The sequence below is a fragment of the Zootoca vivipara genome, chromosome 10 (assembly GCF_965207765.1).
Source record: "Zootoca vivipara chromosome 10, rZooViv2.hap1.1, whole genome shotgun sequence".
NCBI classification, from domain to species: Eukaryota; Metazoa; Chordata; class Lepidosauria; order Squamata; family Lacertidae; genus Zootoca; species Zootoca vivipara.
Genome location: NC_142593.1, coordinates 55,852,448 through 55,875,673, shown reverse-complemented (window position 1 = coordinate 55,875,673; position 23,226 = coordinate 55,852,448). Strand labels below are relative to the sequence as shown.

The following is a 23,226-nucleotide window of genomic DNA, read 5'->3' as shown; positions in this document are numbered from 1 at the left end:
TCACAGATTTTTGTCTGTGATCCCAAATTTTGGATGTTTTTCTACAGAGAGTTGGCTTACTGGTTATATTTGAGAGACAGGCAGACAGGCAGGCGGGCAACTGGGGACCAGTAGATGGAAGCATTAGTCATGTTTTTGGCAGTGAAAACTAAAAATAAATAAACACCACCAATCTGATTTGCTTTCAGAAAATACACTGATCCTTAAAAATATGCAAAAATAAACGTACAGAAGTCAACATATTTCTTCTTTGTGGGGAAAACACTTTAAGATTAGGCTGTCGTCTCATACAAAATTCTGGTATCTGGGCAGGAGCTGGGATGGACGGTCTGAGTCCTATAGCAGAACAGGGGTGGAAGTGGAGGAGTTTTCAGCAATTTGCTATGAGCCTAGAAGCAGAGCCTAGGAATATTTGGAACACTTGCAGGCAGAGCCTAGAATTTGGAAGCAAACAAAGAGATTAACCCCAGGACAAATATAGTCACCTAAAGTAAACAAAAGCTCCTTGACAGGGACCTGATCACATTAGCTCATGCATAGCCTGGACTACTGAAACACACATTATGTGGGGCTGCCCTAGGGTCTGGTCTGGAAGCTTCAGCTACTGCCGAATGCCATGGCTAGACTGGTGATGGGAACAGACTACCACCAGCATGTGACAGTAGTGTTAAATAATCTGCACTGGATTCCCATCTGAAAGTGGGTCATGTTCATGGCTCTTGCACCTGTGTCTAAGCTGCTGAACAACTTAGGCCCAGGATATCTGAAAGACCACCTTGGCCTATATGTCCCAAGCTGATCACGGAGATCATCTGGGGGAGATCTATTACTGGTCCTCCATGGCCCAGAAGCATTACTTGTGTCAGTGAGAGTTGTGACTCCAGCCTAGTAGACCCCCACTTTATGGAACTACCTTCCTAAAAATACAAGACAGTCATCATCCTTGCACAGATTTAGATGTCAGGTTAAAATGAATTTATTTCAGGAGGCCTTTGCATCATGAATGCTGCCCTAATGATGTTTTAATCTTATTATTATTATCATTATTATTATTATTATTATTATTATTATTATTATTATTATTATTTATACCCCAGCCACTATGGGCGGCTTCCAACCGAATATTAAAAACAGTACAGCATCAAACATTATAAACTTCCCTAAACGGGGCCCCCTTCAGTTGTCTTCTAAAAGTAGAATCATAGAGTTGGAAGAGACCACGAGGGCCATCCAGTCCAACCCCCTGCCAAGCAGGAAACACCATCAAAGCATTCTTGACATATGCATGTCAAGCCTCTACTTAAAGACCTCCAAAGAAGGAGACTCCACCACACTCCTTGGCAGCAAATTCCACTGCCGAACAGCTCTTACTGTCAGGAAGTTCTTCCTAATGTTGAGGTGGAATCTTCTTTCTTGTAGTTTGAATCCATTGCTCCGTGTCCGCTTCTCTGGAGCAGCAGAAAACAATCTTTCTCCCTGCTCTGTATGACATCCTTTTATATATTTGAACATAGCTAAAATAGTTGCTTATTGCCTTGACATCTGCTGGAAGTTTTAAATGCTGTGCATTATTATTATTATTATTATTATTATTATTATTATTATTATTATTATTATTATTATTATTTGTATACTGCCCTTCATCTGTAGCTCTCAAGGCAATTCACAACATAAAAATACAAGATAAAAACACAAAATACATAACAACCACCACAAGCAACAACTCCCTTCCTCTCACCCCACCCCACAAACATATTTGAAAGGTTAGGCCTGGTTGTAGCGGAATAATTTCGCCTGGCATCTAAAGGTGTATAATGAAGGTGACAAGCGAACCTCTCAGGTGAGAGCGTTCCAAAAATGGGAAGCCACCACAGAAAAGGCCCATTCTTGTGTTGCCACCCTCCCAACCCCTCGAGGAGTGGGCACCGTAGCTGCCAAGTTTTCCCTTTTCTCGCGAGGAAGCCTATTCAGCATAAGGGAAAATCCCTTAAAAAAAGGGATAACTTGGCAGCTATGGTGGGCACATGAAGAAGGGCCTCAGAGGATGTCCACAGGGTTCAGGTAGGTTCATATGGAAAGAGGTGGTCCTTGAGGTATTGTGCTCCTGAGCCCAAAACTGGCTTAAGGGGAATATCTGATCCTCTCTACTTTTCTGTCTGTTGTCTTTGCCCATGGAGTTTTCTTGGCAGGGATACTGGAGTGGCTTGCCAGTTCCTTCTCCAGGTGGATCACGTTTAGTCAAAACTCTCCACTATGACCTGTCCATCTTGGGTGGCCCTGCATGGCATAGCTCATAGCTTCTCTGAGTTATTCAAGCCCCTTCACCACGACAAGGCATTGATCCATGAAGCTGAGGCTCCAATACTTTGGCCACCTCATGAGAAGAGAAGAATCCTTGGGAAAGACCCTGATGTTGGGAAAGATGGAGAGCACTAGGAGAAGGGGACGACAGAGGACGAGATGGTTGGACAGTGTTCTCAAAGCTACGAACATGAATTTGACCAAACTGCGGGAGGCAGTGCAAGACAGGAGTGCCTGGCATGCTATGGTCCATGGGGTCACGAAGAGTCGGGCACGACTAAATGACTAAACAACAACAACAACTTTTCTGTCAACTGGTACAAAAGAAAAACCTCCCACCCGCACCCCACCCATTGTCTGGGAGCTCTGTTCTCGAGGACCTTTTCTTTCCTGCAGATCTGAAGTGTGAAAGATGAGGAAATGGTTAAAGCTCAAAGAAAATGGAGTGCAGCAAACTTCTGTCTTTCGTTCTCTTAAAACCATCTCCTTTTATAGCCAGATAAATGTTTGCTCTCAGCCATCTGTCAGCACTGAATGCTCAGCAATGTTAATCCAAAGTGATGGATGTGCCCTGTGGACATCCAGAAGGGTACCTCTGGGGTCATTACTCACTCTTCCCTTTTAAAGGTGATACTAGGAATTTATAACAATGCCCGCCATCTCTGGGATCAAGCAAAAGGGCCTGATGGACAGTGACATCCGATGTTGCTGTTGCCACAGAATGCTGTTGCGACGGCAAGTACAAACCAATAATTCAGAAGACTCAAAAGACACGGGGTTACAATTTGGTCTGGCCTTTCCTTGATAGCATTGTGGGCAAGGCTGGAAAGACATATCACATTTCTATAGGAGCACAGAGCGGGAAAGGAGACACAATATAGCAAATGGCACAGGATCCAGCTTCCTGAGAATCTTAACAAGCAGGTTTCTAGTCCTTATTATGGCTGCAAATACATAGTGGTGCCTCGCAAGACGAAATTAATTCGTGCCGCGAGTCGCTTCGTCTAGCGATAATTTCGTCTTGCGAAGCGCGGATTGCCGTGGCAAAAACAAAACAAAACAAAAACAAGCGGCGAAGCGCGACCACTGAAAACTTCATCTTGCGAGCCACCGAAAACATCGCAAGATGCTTTTCTCTAGCGAGTTTTTCGTTGCGCGAGGCATTCGTCTTACGAGGTACCACTATATTTGGATGCTTGGGGATAGGGCTCTGGTGCTCTCAACAACTCCTGGCTAGAATAAATTAATGACTTATAAAAGAAAGAAAAACAATTTCTGTTATGGAATGGAAGTTAAATTCTCAGTGCAGACATTACACGCAGGCTGGAGAATTCAGCTTTCTTAGGGTAAGATCTAGATCAGGGGTCCCCAAACTACGGCCCGCGGGCCGGATGCGGCCCAATTGGCCTCCCAATCCGGCCCGCGATGACCCCCGCCGCCCGCTGCCGCCGCCTGCTCTTGCAGCGCGCTGCGCGGCGACGATCTTCAAAATCGGCAAAAGATCGCCGAAAATCCTTTGTGCGCATGCGTATGGGCCTCTCCCGACCCAGAAGAGGTCATTTCCGATGCACTTCCGGGTCGGGGGAGGCCCATACGCATGCACACAAGCGATTTTCGGTGATTTTTTCCCGACCGCGTGCGTGTGTGCATGCGCACGGGCGCGCACTCCCCCGCCCTCCGGCCCGCTGCGCGCGCACTCCCCTACCCTCCGGCCCGCTGCGCGGTAAGTCTGGGGACCCCTGATCTAGATTGTTTACATGAAAAACTATAAGCTCCCTCCCCACTTGCTAGCACAGATTACACACTACCTCGACCACAGCTTTAAATAAAAACAACAACATATTTTTGCCACACCCATCAATGGGCCTTAAAAAAAGAGATTCAGATACTCAGAGAAGGACTATTTCAAACTGTTTTGTTCAGTCATTTATGAATGACTTGCAGTGTTTCTGTTGGACAAACTATGAGCTGGCCTGTATACAGAAGTTTCATCTTTTTTGCTACCAGTTCACACTTAGTAGGTACATCATCGGTTGCTCTCAAGGAGCCCATGGGCGCAGTGGTGTACTTGAGGTCTTCCCCTGGTATCGACAACGTCTCTGACTCACCACACCACTGCCTCTCGGGTCATGCATGAGGTGGTGAGCGTGGTTACCCTGTTCTCCTTTGAAAAGTACATAGAGCTGAAGAAGGAAGTGGCAAGAGTGTCACTTTTTCCAACTTCCTCTTTAAGCCCCATGTGCTTTTCAAGGCTTCTTCTAGATCTGACTTTTACATAGATCCTTAGGGCATGTGAAGTGTTTGCATGGGTGTGCTCTAGCTCTTTTTTCTGTTGGAGGGGGAGCAAATCTGAGGGGAAGAGGGAGAGAAATTGCCAGAGCAGGTGATGCCAATGGCACTCACCCAACAATCCAAATGTGCCCACAGGCCTAAAAAGCCTGCCTCCCCTTGCTGAACACAAAAATGCTGGATTCTGAAACACCAACCTGAAAGCTAATCTTACTGTTAGGCATTTCCTGAAATCCCCAGCCACGTAACTGCCATTCTTTAAGGTCCCAGGCCCTAAAGAAGCCAGATTATCCTCCACCAGGGCCAGGGCCTTTTCAGTCATGGCACCGACCTGGTGGAATGCTCTGTCCCATGAGACTAGGGCTCTGCAGGACTTGATCTCCTTCTGCAGGGCCTGTAAGACAGAGCTATTCCGCCTGGCCTTCAATTTAGCCTGATCCTCCATTCCTTTTTCCCTTCCCTTTTTCTATGAAGAAACCCTTCTCGGTCCCCACATTTAAATTATTCCCTGGTCTCCTTGCTGGCCTTAGCAGGACTAACCTGGCCAGTAAGCCCTGGTGCACACAGTTGTTGGTAACAAACTGCTTTACTTAACTGTAATACAGCTCCCTGGCAGGACCCTAAAAGAAGGTCCACGCTGAGAAGGAAGAGCATGGAGCCTGAGTCACACACAGCAGCATACCCAGGGGTTGGCCAGGTTTGTCCCTGCCAAGGACGCAGGCCTGGGAGGTACACAAAAATCGTGCCTTTCCACTTTGGCTCAGAGTGACTAGGAGCCCACCCTGGACTGCTCCTCTACTGCCCTGGACAGCTGGGTGATGTGCACAGGCTCCTCTGAGTGCCTTTGCGGAGGAATCCGTTCACTCGTGTGGAGCACAAAAGGTGTTGAAAAGCAAGCTTTCTGGCCCATGGTCTCTCCTGGCTTAGAAGGGTGCAAGGGAGCTTAGATCTGCCTTTGCTCATACACATGGGGACTGTGCAGTTAATTCCAACACACCGGGCATGAATCATTTCAACCAGGGCTATAGCTTTTCATTTGCATCATTAGCAGTAATCAACTAAAAGTTTAGTTCATAAAACCAATAGGCTAACAAGGTCATGATCATGGTTCCCTTCCCCTATTTTTCAAGGCTATTCTAGTTCCAGTATGTTCATGATGTACTAAACAACAAGGAAATCCTAAAGGGAGCCACTTCTTCAAACCACATGTAGTAGCTTTGGTTGATCATGCTGCAGGCAATCTTGTGCTCCCATCAGAATTTCGAACGTGGAAATGATATTCAGGTGCCGATTTATATGCAAATGTATTTCCATTTAATTGGTTAATTAATGGGTTACTTGGATAAAGGGGGATGTAATCAATGAGAAACCTTTTCAGCTGTTGGAAGCCCAATTTCTCATTGCTCCACGGCCCAAAGTGCTGGTGTAACAAAGAGGGTTTAACTTACCTATGGTGGGATCATGGTAGTCGGGGAAGCGGTGGCTGATAAACTGCATTGTCATCGCTGGGGGGACAGAAAGAGATGGAAATGATGAGTCAGTGATTAGCAGCTGTGATACGCAACTCAGTAAAACCAAAACCAAGTAGTTTGCATTTCTGAAATGTAGAGCACCTATGCAGGGATGGGATTTTTTTTTTTTGGAAAACTCAATGGCAATTTTTTTTTAAAAAAATGCTGACTCACACCTTGACCTTGATAAGAAGTGAGTTATATTCCCTCCTCAGCTCAGCTTGTTAGTAATATATTTGTTATTGTACACATTTGTTTTCCTAAAGTGACCAGCACACAAACATATCTCATGCTTGTCCAGACTAGAAATGAAAGAAAGTTGGAAGACAAAATCCTCAGCCTAATGCTTCTCATAACTGTTTTCAGTAACCTACAATACTGTATATTGGACTAGTGATGTTATGCTACCTCTGGAGCTGATTGGCTCAACTGACTGATGGGTATGATGGTGTGGGAATCGCCATGGGAGGAGAATAATTACTCTAGGACTGAGAACTTTCCCAGGCCCCAGAGTACAGGAAAAGAACCTTCTCCCCAACCCCTGCCAACCCCTATTCACTCAGGCAATCTGTTGGGGGGGGGATCTCACAGAGGGCATAGTCAACACCAAAAGCCACCAACCTAATATCAATGGGCGGGGAGTTCCAAAGTGTATATACTGCCATGCTGGATTCTCTGCATTAGCAGAACAAACATCATATGGCATTTGGAAAAGCACCAGTTCTTCAGTTTGTTAATAGTTTTGGTTTGTTACTATAACAATAATAAATTAAAAACCTTAAAAATAGACTGATGCAGAAATATTGCCTTCAATAGATGTCACAGTGAAAAACAAGTATAGTCTATTTTTCAATGACTTTGTTTCCTGGTGAGATGGGCCTTTGGCCTAATTCAAAAGTGTTATTCTTATGTTCTTAGATTCAGTTTTTGCTAAGCATATTATTGACTTGTCTACCTTCCCTTAACTAAAATACTGTGGTACCTTGGTTCTCAAATGCCTTGGTACTCAAACAACTTGGAACCCAAACACTGCAAACCTGGAAGTGTTCCAGTTTGCAAACTTTTTTCAGAAGCCGAACGTGCTCTGTTTTGAGTGTTACGCTTCCGATCTGAGTGTCACGCTGAGGTCTGCCTGTTTTTGCTATTTATTTTGCGTTTTTGTTTTTGCGGCTCTTTTTTGTTTTGTTTTTGTGACTGTGTAACCCAGTTTGATTGATTGTGTGACTGCAGTATATTGTTTATTGCTTTCATTTTATGGATCCATGGTCTCGTTAGATAGTATAATTCATGTTAAATTGCCGTTTTGGGGGTTGTTTTTAAAAGTCTGGAACGGACTAATCCGTTTTGCATGGCTTTCTATGGGAAAGCGTGTCTTGGCTTTGGAACGCTTTCGTTTTGGAATGGACTTCTGGAACGGATTAAGTTTGAGAACCAAGGGACTACTGTATTAGTTAATTTCACCATTTTTCCAAATGCACAGAAATTCCAATCACCCCCCTGCAACTGGTGTGGTACAGTCCATTCTATCACTGCGGAGAACCTACCATTCATTCATTCCTCTGCATGCCTCAGATGCCAGGAGGGCAGACTATGAATATACAAGACTATTGCTGCCTACTCACATCATTCAAAATGCATCTCATCTGTCTTCTTAGCTTTATTGCTGTCCCTTGTAGCACAACCCGCCCCCTTGCAATCAATAAAAATCCAGGTAGCATGGAGTGCTCACAAAGAGCGCGTCGTTCAGCCTTTTGGTAGCCATCATTTATTATATATATGCACACGGTTATTGCGCCAAGTCTTTCTGATAGGAAATCAATGGGCAGGAGAAGAATCATCGCAAATTGCAGAGAAGTCCATCAGAAAGTTAAGGTATGAACTCCCACCTGGCTGCCCACGAGCACATTTGATACATTTTCTAAAAGAAAAGGGAACGCAACAGGGATTTCAACCCAGGAGTGTCCCCGAAGTCAGTAGCTGTGATTGTTTAGAAGATCACAAAGCTCTGGTGTCCAGGAGGCAAAAGCACTCAGGATCCCAAAGCATTTTGTGCATTTTTTTCTTTTTTGCTTGAACAGTTTATTTATTTTATTTTATTTTAATGTTTCCAGTCTGCTTTTCTGGGCAAAGCCCTCCCAATATGGCTTTCAGGGCAGGGAGAGCAAGCAAAAAGCAGCTGCAATATTCAGTAAAATACAGTTCAATGAAAGACCATAATTTTAAATGGCAGTTAAAAAACATCTATCCTGTAATCGGGCACAATGTTGTTGTTGTTTTTTAACCAATTAAACCATCAGGAAATACGTGATTAAAAACCAGTAATAATACAGTGGTGCCTCGCAAGACGAAAGTAATTCGTTCCACGAGTCGCTTCGTCTTGCGATAATTTCGTCTTGCAAAGCGTGGTTTGCCACGGAAAACAAACAAACAAATAACCACACAAAAAATAATAATTCGTCTTCCAAACCACAGCCATAGAAAACTTCATCTTGTGAGTCACCAAAACTTCATCTTGCTTTCGTCTTGCGAGTTTTCCGTTGCGCGAGGCATTCATCTTGAGAGGTACCACTGTATAGCCATTTAATAATCAGAAATTCACAGCTGAAAGTAACTCAAAACTAGTGGCTTTTTGAGGGATGTTTAAAAGCTGTGGGGATTCTAACAGCTAAGAAGGCAGCTGTCTGAGGAATAACTGTCCTGTCCTCTTGGCCTAGACGTTGTCACAGCTCTGCCAGTGGATCTAATCTGGGGGTGGGAAGGAGAAGAGTTGTTGTTCTTTCTCAAGGGAAAACAACCAGTACCATCACTGGCCACTGGATGTAACTTTAAGACCAATCAATCAATCAATCAATCAGACTTTATTCAACCATCAGACAGAAACAAACATTTATCCATACCAAAATTAAAACATCTAAACATCTAAAGGAAATTAAAACTTAAACCTACAAAGCAGGTTTTCCCCTTAAAGGAGAACATGGGTTGCGAAAGGGTGAACAAGACAGCCTAGGGTTGGTGAGGCGGGTCAGTTTGGATGGCAAACATGTGTGTTTGGTGGGTGTGCTGTTGCTGGGGAATTTTGCATGTAGCAATTGAATGAGTGACAGCTTTAGCCCTATATGCTTAAGCGAGCACTCATGGTTGCTGCTGCCTTTAAGGGTATTCCGTTAAAGGAATCCTGGGGCTCCACAGGTTTGTCTGTTTATCCCTGGTAGGGGCCAGGGGAGCATCTGAGGGATGAGGTCAAGGGCGTGGGCCCCTGCCCCAACCTCTCCCAGAGGGTGCTTACCTACTGGCTTCCCTACTAGGCTAGCGGGAGTCAGATCTGTCCCAGGCGGGGGACAGATGGCTGGAACCAATGCCTAAGCAACCACTCACATCAGTTGTATTTAAATAAAGTTGTGGCCAAATTAATGCCAAAAGCCTTAAACTTAAAATATTGTGTGAAGTGTGAGTTATTGGGGGGGATGTCTTGGTACCTCGGCACGCAATTTGAAGTAGGCTATACATTTAGACCCATGTCAATGCTGTCAATTTTAACCTTACGGTGCTTAAGGGCCAGAAAAAGAAATTTGGCCACCAAGGAGGCTGTTGTTCCAGTAAACTTGTTCAGCAAAAACAAAACCTGTCTTTCTCTGGCTACAGGGCTAAGTTGGCATAGGAGTGGAGCTATAAGTTTTTGTTTTAAGACCAGTTGTGCCTGAACTTGCTTTCCCCTCCTCCCTTCATTCCCTATTTCCTTGTGTGTCTTCTCTTCTTAGGTGGTGAGCCTGAAGGCAGCGACAACCTTAGAATTAGTTTATGTAAGCCCTACTGAGAGGCTGTTTGGCTAAAGGGTGACTAGTGCAATGAATAAATAAATCCCTGAACTGTACAAGAGGCAACTGTAACTCCCTCGAGAGAGAGGAGCACAAATATGGGACCACCACTGAGAAGACCTGTCTCATATATTCCCCAATCAGCATTAATTTGCACACAAAAAAGCATTCTCCCCTTCTTCTTTTTTAATATAAAGAAATATAAGAAAAATGTAACCATCAAAAATGAAAGTTGATCCATTCTTACTACAACATAAAAACTAGATTTTGATATATTTTTAAACTCCCTTTTGATATATTTTTAATTAAATTATGAATATAGCTTGCTGCAAAATTGCATATTTTGATTTGATGCACTACTAGAATGTTTTTTAAAATGCAACCAATTTACTGTGAATTCATCCCATCTTTGATTTCTTTCTTCCATTCTAATAAAATGTGTTAGTTTCTCCCCCATTAAAATCTGATATAATGGATCCAAATAACCCTATTAAGGATATTTCTTCAAGGGGTGGGGGGTTGCTTTGCCCAAAAAGAGTGCATTCACTCTTATCTATACATTCTAAATCCAGAACACCGTACACCATTCTGGAAGCCCATTTGCATGTCTCTATGCCCACCTAGCAGTTCGAAAGCACATCAAAGTGCAAGTACATAAATAGGGACCGCTCCGGCGGGAAGGTAAACGGCGTTTCCATGCGCTGCTCTGGTTCGCCAGAAGCAGCTTTGTCATGCTAGCCACATGACCCGGAAGCTGTCTGCGGACAAACGCTGGCTCCCTCGGCCTATAGAGCAAGATGAGCACCGCAACCCCAGAGTCGGACATGACTGGACCTTTACCCTTTACCTTTATGGACACATGCATCCTATCCCTGATTAACAAATACTATGGACATAATGGGCTGGGTCTCCACACCCTTTATGTGGGCTTCCCAAAGGCAACTTGAAGACTACTCCTGAAAATAGGATGGTGGATTAGATTGATGCTTAGATTCTGATTGTTGCAGGTAGTTCACACACAATTCCTTAACAGGTAAAAACGTACATGGCTGGACTTTCACATTTGCAGCACAATATTTTGCAACTTCGTGGAACAGCAATTCCTTGCACACTGTGTCATGGAATTGCCACAGGCACAAATTGAGCATTGTGCTTCTGTAATTGGTGACAACCAAGAATTTGGGGGATTTATCCTAGCATGTGTTTCACTGCTGAGTTATTCCCCACCCACCCTACAGTACAACAGGAGGAAAGGTTGTTCACACAAATGAATGGGACTGAAAAAAAAACCGCTACAGTTTTTTTGTTTTTGTTTTTGTGATACTGGATGCTTCCTCTCATTTGCATGGAAGACTTGTGGCGTTCTTGTTGCAGAATCTGAAGGGCGTAAGCTAAATGTTTCAGATATTTGAGACAATCAGCAAATCACTGGCAGTACAAGGGTTAAAGAAGTCCCCCAATCATCTAAAACAACTATCTTTCTATTCTTATTGAGCAGCTTGAAATTAAATCATGCCTTCGAAACAGAGAGGTCTTCAGAACCTTATCAAATATTCATTAAATATCTATATGATGACTTGCAATTCAAGATTTTAGGAACTAATGACAACAATTCAATTGGAATATTCTTTTTTCTCCCTTTGGCACAATAAACATACCATTTATTACAGTCGTTCTCCTCCGCATCTTTATGTATTTATTTCAATTCCAGACTTACCCATGTATTTCATTTACTCATTCTCATTTAAAAGCCTCATTTTAATACAGCAGCCTCTTCTGCTGCATATATAATTCAGAGATAAGTGTCCCTAATTTATACATAGGTGCAGTTTTGCACAGGATTTTAATATTCTGATGAAACCAAAAGGCATGTCATCAGCAACAGATTTGTCTATTTCTATAGTATCAAACTGCAGACAGAGATCAATGCCATGCCCTCCTACCAGACAGTCATTTTCTCTCTTTATTTTGTTTTTGCTTAACAGTACAAGAAGACAGCCTTGCCTGATCTAAGCAAAAGCCCATGGGGCAGGGCTCTCAGGCACATGCGGCAGGGCGAACCACCCATAGGTGCGCCCCATTATGTCCCTATGGGTGCCCCATCCCGTCACTATAGGTGCTGTGGCATTCCCCGTCTCTATGGGTGTCATGTACCCCGTCCCCTATGGGCATTGCACACTACGGGGCGTGTGGCGCCCATAGGGATGAGATGGGAGCACGGCGCCCATAGGGATGGGCGTGTGATGGGGCCTCAGCCGCCTTACAGCTGGGGGGAGGAAACAGGCGGACAGCGCAGAGCCTGCAGGCGCTGAGACGCGTGGCTCATGCGCGCTCCAGGCCTTGCGGTGACGAGTGTCGCCTGTCATTTTGTCACCCCCGTCAGGGTGATACCTGGGGTGGACTGTACCCTCTGCACCCTCCTCAGTACCTGTGGACAGGGGACACAGTGGTGGGCTATTCACTGGCAGAGCCTAGAGGAAAGTCCTGAAATGGTGCAATATGAGCCTGGGGCTGAGATGGTCAGGGATCTGCTAGAATCCCAAACCGGTCACTCTGCCATTGCAGAGCTGGTGCACTGGGATCAGGCCCAATTGTTCTGCTCACAAAACGCCCCACCCAGACAGCCTGGCACCACCATCTGGCTTCACTGCAGAAAGCTGGGAGGTTGGGGACACAGATTATAAGCTAAGGCCTAGGTGCATCCCAAATAGTGACATATCCCCATACCTTTTAAGAGGGCAAATCGAGACAACCCACCCTCCCACTGACCCCATCGGGGTGGCCTGTCAATCTGGGATGTCCCACTTAAAACGTCACACTTATAATACACCTTCCTCCAAAAACCAGAAGCATTTTTGCTTGGGTTGATGGGAAAATAAATTGCAAAAGTAGATCAAAGACTATTTATATATGCTACCACAGCAGCAAGAACTTTGTTAACCCAAAGGTGGAAATTGCAAGAATTACCAATTATTGAGGAGTGGCAGATGAAGATGATGGACTATGCGGAGTTGGCCAGACTGACTGTGAGGATCCGGAACCAAGGCAACCAGAAATTCCAAAGAGATTGGAGTAAATTGATTGAGTGCTTGAAAGATGATTGTAAAAATGTGAAGACACTAGCAGACATTGAGATCAATCCTGCAACATAACGTAACAATAGTATCTGACCATGGATAATAAAAGGACTTGATATATATTGAAGGACAGAAACTGACAGCTGAAATGTGCATATAATTCATTAGGAAATGGGAAATCATTTGAAGAGAGGGAGGGAAGTCACGAGCTCGGCGGAGCAAATGCAATTGATTTGTTATTGTAAGGTTGTTATATTTTATGTTTTTTATTAAAGAAAATAATAATTATATTAAACAAAACAAAAATTGCACTCTTGGAGTGATGCAAATACAACACTCCTCCCCTTTTCTCTCATTCGGGGGGAACACCACCAAACCAAACTTGCCCACACTCCCTGTCATGTGTGTTTTGCCCAACAGAACTGGCACTATTATGAGCCTCGATGAGGCAGCTGCTTCGGTGGCAGAGGTGGGAAGGAAGGCAGATTTTTCTCATTTTCTGTGGTGAGACTGGAGGTTTATTTGATGCTGGTTTTATATGCTTTCCTTCTAATGAACTGAGCACAGGAAAACCTTCAGGATTGCTGAATAAGCTGCCTTTCCCACTGCTAGAAGTTAGCGCTTCCTGCTTTATTTTTATACAGTAGGTTAGTTTCTTCACACTCGCGCATCACTGTCTGTCCTCCATTCAGGCAAGCGAGAAGCATTAGGCACTCAAAGACACATTTAAGTCGAAAACACTCATGGATGATGCAAAACAGACAGGTCTGAGAGGCTGCATCTGGTCCCAGGGACTTATATTCCCTATCCATCCAGCTCCTTTAACAAACTACACTTCCCAGCATTCTGAGGGGAGACTCCATTTGCTGGTTCACCTCAGGCCGCGAAATGTATTGGGCAGGCCCTGTTCCCCACAGAGCCTGGCCTACAATTCGGTATCCAGACTGACAGAGGGAGACTTCTTTAAACAGTTATCCTTGCAGAGCTCCTATTAATTTATAATGAGGCCCCTTAACATTTATATTTGCCTCCACCGCAGGTGCAATCATTTATTAACACGGCAATAAATGTTTAATCTTGTTCATCTGTAACCTTTTCGATCAGCCGGTTAACCCTCCACGCTCCAAGAAATGATCCAGGAAAAAAAAGGAAGACTGGAAATTATGTCACATTGTCTAAATTGAAATTTTAAAATTAAAAAATGCTCCGCCAGCTTGGCCATTCCACATACATACATACATACATACATACATACATACATACATACACATACAGGGTGGAGTTTGGTTGCACATCTCATGATGTGCCTGGGAGACCTGGAGGATATTTTGAGCAGGCAAGAAAAGAAGGACTTCTTCACATAAGGCAGAATTAACTGACAAATTTCCAGGAGTGAAAGCGGGGTGCCAGGGAAGATCAACTGAGAAACTGCTGAGGTTGGTTTTTTATAACCTCCTCAAACAACTGCCCATTTTGTAGACTCTCAGGAGAGCAGCAATGAGGGATTACTGCCCCATGGGCCAAAATAGGTCCATCACAATTACTAGTGGGATAATATAGACACAAAACAGTCTCAATCACCTTGCATCTGTAAGCTGCTTTTTCTCTGCAGAAGAGCCAAGCTGCATTTATTTCCATTTAGGACAAGGGCAGCAATGGAAGAAAATGGGTTACTTGCATTTCCAGAGCCTTGGGTACTGAGGGCAATGCCAACAGAGCTACTGAGCAGAAGAAAACTGTGGCTCATAACTTAAAAGACTCATAAACCATCCACTTGTTTCTTGCTGCAAAAGAGAGAACCGAGATTAATCTTGGCCTGGACCTCTAGATTCTGAAGAGTGGGGAAAGATTGCTGCTGTGGTGACTTGGGCTTGTACAAGCTATGCCACAATGCCCCTTAGTGTGAAGAAAGAATGAAGTTGCACAATTCCAGTGGCTCTGAGTCGAGAGTACATGGATAAGACCCAGTAGAAGGATGAGAATGATGGTTGTGGAATCTAGATTCAGGTAGGTAGCCGTGTTGGTCTGATGCAGTGTGTGTGTGTGTGTGTGTCCAGTAGCACCTTAGAGACCAACTGTCGTAAGTTTGTTCTTGGTATGAGCTTTCGTGTGCATGCACACTTCTTCAGATACATTGAAACAGAAGTCACCAGACCTTTATATATGGTGAGAGGGTGGGGAGGGGTATTACTCAGAAGGGTGGTGGGAATGGGTGATTGGCTGATAGGTGTGGTCAACCTGTTAACAGCTGTTAATGACTGCAATTGGTCTTACAGGAAAAAGCAAGGGATGAGATGGCCAAAAGTAGCTTTATCATGTATAATGAGATAAGGATCCAATGTCTCTATTCAGACCAGGTCTCTCCATGGTTTTAAGTTTGGTAATACGTTGTAATTCAGCATCGTGGAATCTGTAATCCAATGCAACAGTTGTGCTACTGGAAGCTTGTAGAGCCACCAGTTGTGCAACCAACTGTGCAACAGGAAGTATCAGGGCTACAGCGATTTGTTGCACAATTGGCCACAGGAACCTTGCTGGCTTCCTGCATCTTTTCTTGCTGAAGCTGTTTCGCTAGCACAGCTGATACACCAGAAAGAGATTTTAAATTAGTCCTACATTGAATCCCTCCCCTAATGCTTTAATATCAGTTGATTTAATTTCACACTTTATTTTCCAGTGTAATCACTGTATCCCATTTTCCTCCTCGCACAGACTTATATTGTCCCTTCCTCAAGACTCATTAATGTATAAAGTGCTTTTGATTTTCCCCCTTTGATATTATTTGTAAATCATGCTTGCATCTCTCATGAACTGAAATGCTTTCACCAGTCTTCTGCTGATATATATATTATAAATATATGTGGTTCGTTTCCCCCAAAACTGATTTTGGCCTCTGGTTGTACCAGTCGCAACCTCTGTCTCCCTCTGGGGCAAATTAAAGAGCTCCATTTCAGATGGTTGCTGCGGAAATGCAGCTAGGCAGCAGGGCGGTGGAGCCTTATTGTCCAGTTCACCTACTGATCTCAGAGAGGTACCATTATGTTCTTAAAGGCCATCGCTGATCAAAATGACCTTGTTTTATTTCTCCGGAGACAAGCCCATGACAACAGCAATATGGTGACCTCTAACACCATAAAGCACTTTTAGATCAATATAGATTAAATGCTATTTTCTACAAGATTTTCCCCTCCCTCCCTGTTCTGACCTGCAAAGAGGTCTCATTTAGACATCACAAGCCAGTGGAATCCTGCTTAGCTGATGAAATTCAATGGAATGAGTAGCAATTACCCCATAAAAGTGGCTCAGTGGGAGCAAATTATTAAACTCTTTTCTCTGTTGGCAAAGAATTGGTTAGATATTTATCCATGCCACGGCCTCTCAGTTTGACAAAAAACCCCTCTGGCAGTAGAAAAGGAGAACGGCCAAAAACAAATGAAGAGCGAGATAAGGAATGGAAACAAATCCCAGCTTCAGCCACCAAACTTCAGTCAATGTATTTCAGGCTCAGAGCGGATTATATACATCAAATATCCACTTGAAAATCAGACTGAAGGGCAGGTGTGTTCACAAATGCACGGAGAGCTGGCTCCAATGGTTCTGAGATGGCTTGAGGTGGCTGTTGTGTTTAGCTTCTCTTTGTGAGCCTCCTATCTGGACATCTGGTTGATCACTGCAAGAAGAGAATGGTTGACTAGATGGGCCTTTGGTTCTTCTTAAGTTCCTAAGGTAAATCTGTGGCAGAAATGGGTTTCACATTGGAAGCACCTCTCCAGTTCCCAATGCCATTTGAACTTGTTGCATGAACGGAGGATGATCAAGAGCAGGCATCCCCAAACTGCGGCCCTCCAGATGTTTTGGCCTACAACTCCCATGATCCCTAGCTAACAGGACCAGTGGCCAGGGAAGATGGGAACTGTAGTCCAAAACATCTGGAGGGCTGAAGTTTGGGGATGCCTGATCAAGAGGGTATTCACCAACTTGGGTCTATAGTCTATCCCTATCTGGCACAGTCTGACTGGCAATAACACCCCATCCCAAAAGGTATGGGATAGAGATCTTCCTCTTTCCTTTTTCCTAATACCTCAGCAGAGATGCCAAGGGTTATTGGGCATGCCAGCCATAAGAACATCGGAAGAGCCCTGATGGATCCAGTCCAGCATCCTTATCCCATAGTGAGTAACAAGATGCTGGTGGGAAATCCCATGCACAACCCGAGCACAAGAGCACTCTCTCCTTCTGTGGCTCACAGAAACTGGTATTCAGAAGCATTTCTGCTTTTGACCATGGAGGCAGAGCATGGCCATCATGTCTAGTAGTCATTATTATCCTTCTCCTCCAGGAATATGTCCTGCTGCTATGGTGCTGATGCAGAGAGGAAATCGGATGCCAAGAATTTACCTAAATGAGAGGCCCTCAGGGCTGGAAAAGCAATATCCAAATGCTTTACATTTTAAAATAATTCTAGTTATAGGTAGGTAGCCATGTTGGTCTGCCATAGTCGAAACACGATGCATGCACACGAAAGCTCATATCAATGACAAACTTGGTTGGTCTCTAAGGTGCTACTGGAAGGATTTATTATTATTATATTACAGTATTTTAAAATAATGTAATGCCAACAAGTTGAAGGCTCCGAGGGTCTCCATCTGGGGACCATGGCAGTAACTGGTTGTGTCCAACCAGTGTCCACAATGCATCTGTGTAGCTTTTTTCAGAGCATCAGGTGCATCTGACTTGCATTCAGAACCGCATTTGGCCCAGAGGTGGCAATGCATCTACCAGCGCTGCAGGGATCAGGTGACAGAAGGGGCCAATGGGATTCCACCTGGCCTTGCAAATGTTTCTTACCCAGACCTTTGCTCTCAGTACAATCTGTTCAGGCACATTCTAAGCTCAGGCTTCCCTCTCCTCTGCTCAACTAACAATTTTCTTCCAGACAACCAGCTTGAGCAATGAGAAATTGTGAGTCTGATCATCTTTAAAAAGATTTTATATATATATATATATATAAATCAGTTCGTTCCAGGTTTTAAAAAGAAACCTCTAATTTTCTAAATGCTGACATGATTCCATATAATAAGATCTCGATATTCTCTGAATAGATGAATTACTGTTTGGGAGAAATGGTAAATAAAGCCTTTTCAGAGAACGCAAGTCGTTCCATAGTCTCCCAAGCTTTCTCCCACGTAAAATTACACCCTTGACTTCAAGCAGTGATGAAACAGCTGTGACAGGAGTTGGCAAACTCTGCAAATGGAGCAGAGTTGCTTCTCTGTGAAGCTGAACCGCAACATGCACTCTGCAGGGCTGGAGACATAATGGGAAGGCATAGAAAAACCAGAGCGTACTGGTCTGGTAAAGAAATCATACTTCTGCTTAAACTACTTAGACTGCTCCTCTGACCTATTGCAACATCTGTAAAAACTGCATGAATGGGAAAGCAAGAGAAGGTCTGCAGGGTCAAATGAACAAGTTTGGGCTACCAGAAGACCAGAGTCTTGATAGAAGTATGTGCTTAGATGTGATTCCTGCCTTGCAGGGGGTTGGACTAGATGACCTGTTGGATCCCTTCCAACTCTACGAGGCTATAGACTTCAGGATTAAGCAGGGCAGTCTTGAGCAGGTCGGGCGCCCTGGCGCTGAGGCGCGGAGATCGCTCCGGCGCCCCTGCCCTTGCCGCACAGCGCCCCGCGCCACTGGGACTATACCTAGAGCCGGCCCTGGGATTAAGGACCACATTTAAGCCTTTTGCAGAGTAGGCATTCATCTGTTTACCTATTATGGTGGGGAGAGGGGTGTTTCTGGAACTGAACTCTGACTGTGATCATTCTGGGAGGTGAAGTTTCTTAAGGGTGGTGAGACTTGTATTCAGGGAGTGCCTTGGTGGAAGAATTTGGTCACTGGTGTGGGCCATCACAGTAGCCCTGCAGGGGCCCCTTCCCAGTTGGCTAAGGATGCTATTAGTAGTGTGAGCAGAGCATCCATTGTGGCTTGGGGGGGGGGGAGAACAGAGGTGGGGCAGTGAGAGTTTCAGGAAGAAGAAAAAGGGAGGGAGGGAGAAGGGAAAGCAGTGAATGGAGGGAATGAGAGAGGGAGGCAGGAAGACGGGCAGGCAGGCAGGCAGATGGATCAATGGAGAAGGAGGAGGAAGAGTTGGAGCAGAGCAGACAGGACTCTGATGACCACAGAAGGAGTCACTGGAGGAGCACAAAAGGCAACACGTTTTTTGATTTTCTGGCCCGTGCTCTCTCCCAGCTTTGGAGGTGCTGATACAGCTCCTTGCCAAGGGTGCAAGGGAGCCAAAGTATGCCTCTGCTTGTATTCCTCTCCCAGAGCTACACTTCCCAGTGGGGATTAAGAATCAATGCCTCTTCCCAGCGAATTCTGAGAATCGTAGCTCTCTGAGGTTAACAAACTACAGGTCCCAGAATTCTTTGGGGAAGCCATGGTTGTTCAAAATTGTATCACTGTGCTTTAAATGTATGGCGTGAATTTGGCTCGCACTGTGGAATGCTGGACTGGGGCGACCCAGGTTCAAATCCCCATTCCACCTGGGTATTCTTGAAACAGTCATGATCTCTCAGCCAAACATACCAAAATGCCATCCCACTGGTACCATGAGGTCCCTGGTGGTGGCAGAAAGGAGTTGAGATATCCTTCCATTTCATATGCTGTGGCTGGTGAGCTTCACTTTGATCTTTTGATAATAACAACAGGAAAACTGTGTGCTTGTTTTACCTAAGCATATAATTAACGAAAAGGACAAAAACTTCCTCGATCTTTTTTTTTTTTTCCTTCTCTGTGGGGAAGAATAGAGCAATGCAGCATCCAGCATAATGGAGGGGGACTCCACAGCATCTATTGGTGAAAAGGTTTGTATTGGGGCATTCAAGCAATGAGACTAGGGACATTATAAATACCATACACAAGAGTGTCCCTACTTTCCACTGTGAAATGTTGGAAACTATGCATTAGCTACTGGGATTTTTAAAAAATCCTGATAAAAAGCTCCTATTATATTTATGGTTCAGATAAAATAAAATAGCTACTTATCCCTTTATCCTCTCCATTCTGCTCCCAACAAAAGGGTGCTCACATTGCCTTGCAGATGTGTGCGCACTGTTTGGATGAAATATTGACAAAAGAAACAATGGTTGAATGTATTCTAGGGCGAGAGGGAGTGCTTCAAGCACCATGGAGGTGATTCATTGTAGCTTTTATGTGTGGCTGAAAAGGTCAGAAATCTACAAATGCTGAAATAAAAAAAAAGGTGAGTGGAGGTTTTTTGGTCTCCCCCCCCCCCTGATGGAATCGACACATTCAATTTTGTACCCTTTATATGCATCAAAATATAAATTAAATGTGCATGATCCACCCAATGTTAAGTACTTTGCAAGTCCTCCTTTCCATGAGAAAATCCTAAGCATGCAATTATCTCTCCTAGTATAAATCAATTGACAAACAACTGCCCCCCTCCCAATTTTGCATGCGTTTTACAGAGGGAGTACAATTGTCATTTTGTGGGTTAATCCACAGAGTCTAGGGCTTGCTGATCAGAAGGTCGCCGGTTCGAATCCCTGCAACGGGGTGAGCTCCCGTTGCTCGGTCCCAGCTCCTGCCAACCTAGCAGTTCGAAAGCACATAAAAGTGCAAGTAGATAAATAGGGACCGCTCCGGTGGGAAGGTAAATGGCGTTTCCCTGTGCTGCTCTGGTTTGCCACTAGCAGCTTTGTCATGCTGGCCACATGACCCGGAAGCTGTCTGCGGACAAACGCCGGCTCCCTCGGCCTATAGAGCGAGATGAGCGCCGCAACCCCAGAGTCGGACACGACTGGACCTGATGGTCAGGGTCCCCTTTACCTTTACCTTTTTACCATAATATCTAGTTCCATCCTCGAACACCAAATAAAAAGGAGAAGTATCCCGTGTAAGAAGCTTGTCTGTTTTAAGTCTTCCTATTTCCACAATTCCACTCTTGACAAAGAAAGTGATTTGTTCTTCTAACTCCAAATTTATCATCTAATGCATTTAGTCCTAGATATGCCTCATGTTCAGGGGTCCCTTTACCTTTACCTTTATGCCTCATGTTTAATTTTCCAAATCATAGATCCCTCTGGAAGTATCTTTGCAATTCATGGTAGCTCACAAGGTGATGTGTTAGATTCTCTAATGCTTCCCCGCCCCATGCATTTATGGAAAAAAATGCTGAAGGCAAGACTCCCTAGGCCAAAAACAGAACTGAAGGGACCACATGTTATCCAACCACTGGCCATGTTGGTGTGAAAGGAGAGGATGGTCCCATGGCCCTTAGGATATATTTTGCTTTGCACAGAGAGGGGTGAGAGTCACTTGAAATGCAGCATGGGAGGTTCAAGTGCCAACATGGTTCCTGGGTCCCCCAGTTAGCCACTCTGTGATTATACAAGCCCCTTTAGCTTCCCTCAAGTTTCCCTTGATATCTCTCTGGAAGAGAATTGTTATTTTGGTAAGATCCATTCACAACAGGGAAGTCAAGGTTGGGGAACCTGATATTGCACTCTAGATCTCATCACCCCCAGGCAGCATGGCCAATAGTCAGGGATGGTGGAAGCTGTCATCTATCCCCTTCCTTAAAAACAACTGTGGCATTGATATAAAGCTTTATTTCACCTTCCCTTGATGTTCCTCACATGATTTACCTGGGATTGGTCACCCAACTTTTGATTCTGATTTCACTTTGGATCACATACTAGTCATTGATCAAGCTCATCATTTAACAGCAAACAATACCCAAACTACTACTACTGTACAGTCATACCTCTAGTTACGTTTGCTGCGGGTTGCGTACATCACAGGTTACGAACACGGCAAACCTGGAAGTGCTGGAACAGGTTACTTCCGGGTTTGGCTATTCGCGCATGCACAGACATGCCGGATGACGTCACACGCATGCACAGAAGCGCCGAATCTTGCGGTGAGCATGCACAGATTCAGCACTTCGGGCTGCGTACTGCTCTGGATGCGAACGGGGCTCTGGAACAGATCCCGTTCACATCCACTGTACTACTTCTTCTTCTTCTTCTTCTTCTTCTTCTTCTTCTTCTTCTTCTTCTTCTTCTTCTTCCTCCTCCTCCTCCTCCTCCTCCTCCTCCTCCTCCTCCTCCTCCTCCTCCATCTCCATCTCCATTTTGAATAGTCTATGGCCATGGTAGCTGATGCCAATTGGGGACTGGTAGAGTGGAAGGCAGGGAAACCAATAGTTGTTGGGGCCAGAGCCAACTTCAGGCAGAACCATCTCATCCTATTTTTGCCCTTTGGAGTTCTACAAGGGACAACATTGAGGTTAAGGAGGAGGAGGAAGCTCACAGGCTGTTCCATCCCCTGGACTGTTTGTAAACAGGAAGCCAGGGAAGTAGGGACTGGCTCAGGGTAGATCGAGTTTGGTGGGGCATTGTCCCAGTTGCCCAAATGAGCCACCTTCCACTGGGCAACCCCAGCAGCAGCAGCAGCAGCAACTGTGGTTCTGATTGTGTGGCAAAAGCGCAACCAACCGAAGGTTTGACTTGAGCAAAGGAGAAATAAATTCACCCAGCGTGGTGAGGAAGAAGATGAAGGGGGAAGAGAGCTTTATGATGGGATTAAGAGTGCTTTGAGTGCACAGTTTATAGGGAAGCAAAGTAACAAGTGGCAAAACAGCATGAGATGTTTATGCAGGCCTGTAGAATCTGGTTTTCTGGTACTCCCCCCTCTCCGTCTCACCTTAATTTACTGTTCTAATCAACAGACTTATTTTCTCCCCTCTTGCAAGCTCCTATCCTCCTTATGGGTGGGAGTAAATCACCAGCAGATCCAGCCCTTTGGCTGCACCAATATGAAACACTATACATAAAATGAGTTACTGCAAATAAGGGAAGGGGCCAGTGCCATAAAGATGTCACCTTCACCTCCAGGAGTTTCTCTCCTAATAGGCCTACACCCTTCCTTGTTATCACATGCAGTATTTTACTTTTGTTTTATTTTTTTAAAAGCTGACATTGTCATTAGACAGATGCATAATCATTTAGGGACTGAATGGTTAATGAGCACTGGGGAATACTTGAAGCGCTAGCCACTATTGAGGCTCCCTCAACACTGAGTTAGCACCATGCCAGTGCTGTGCCTGGTGCTGCACAGGGCAAATCTCTCATATCTTATGCTGGGAATGGATGTAGCTCACTGGCAGAGCATCTGCTTTGCATGCAGAAGGTCACAGGT

At 44.7% G+C, this 23,226-nt stretch overlaps 1 protein-coding gene across 1 annotated transcript in view; it reads right to left on the bottom strand.

Annotated features, from left to right (window-relative positions):
- RIT2 (Ras like without CAAX 2) overlaps positions 1-23,226 on the bottom strand; it is a 161,802-nt gene that overhangs the window by 94,223 nt on the left and 44,353 nt on the right. The window contains exon 2 of the mRNA XM_035100639.3: positions 6,039-6,095. Within this exon, the coding sequence (XP_034956530.1) occupies positions 6,039-6,095 (57 nt within the window). The remainder of the gene's footprint in view (positions 1-6,038; positions 6,096-23,226) is intronic.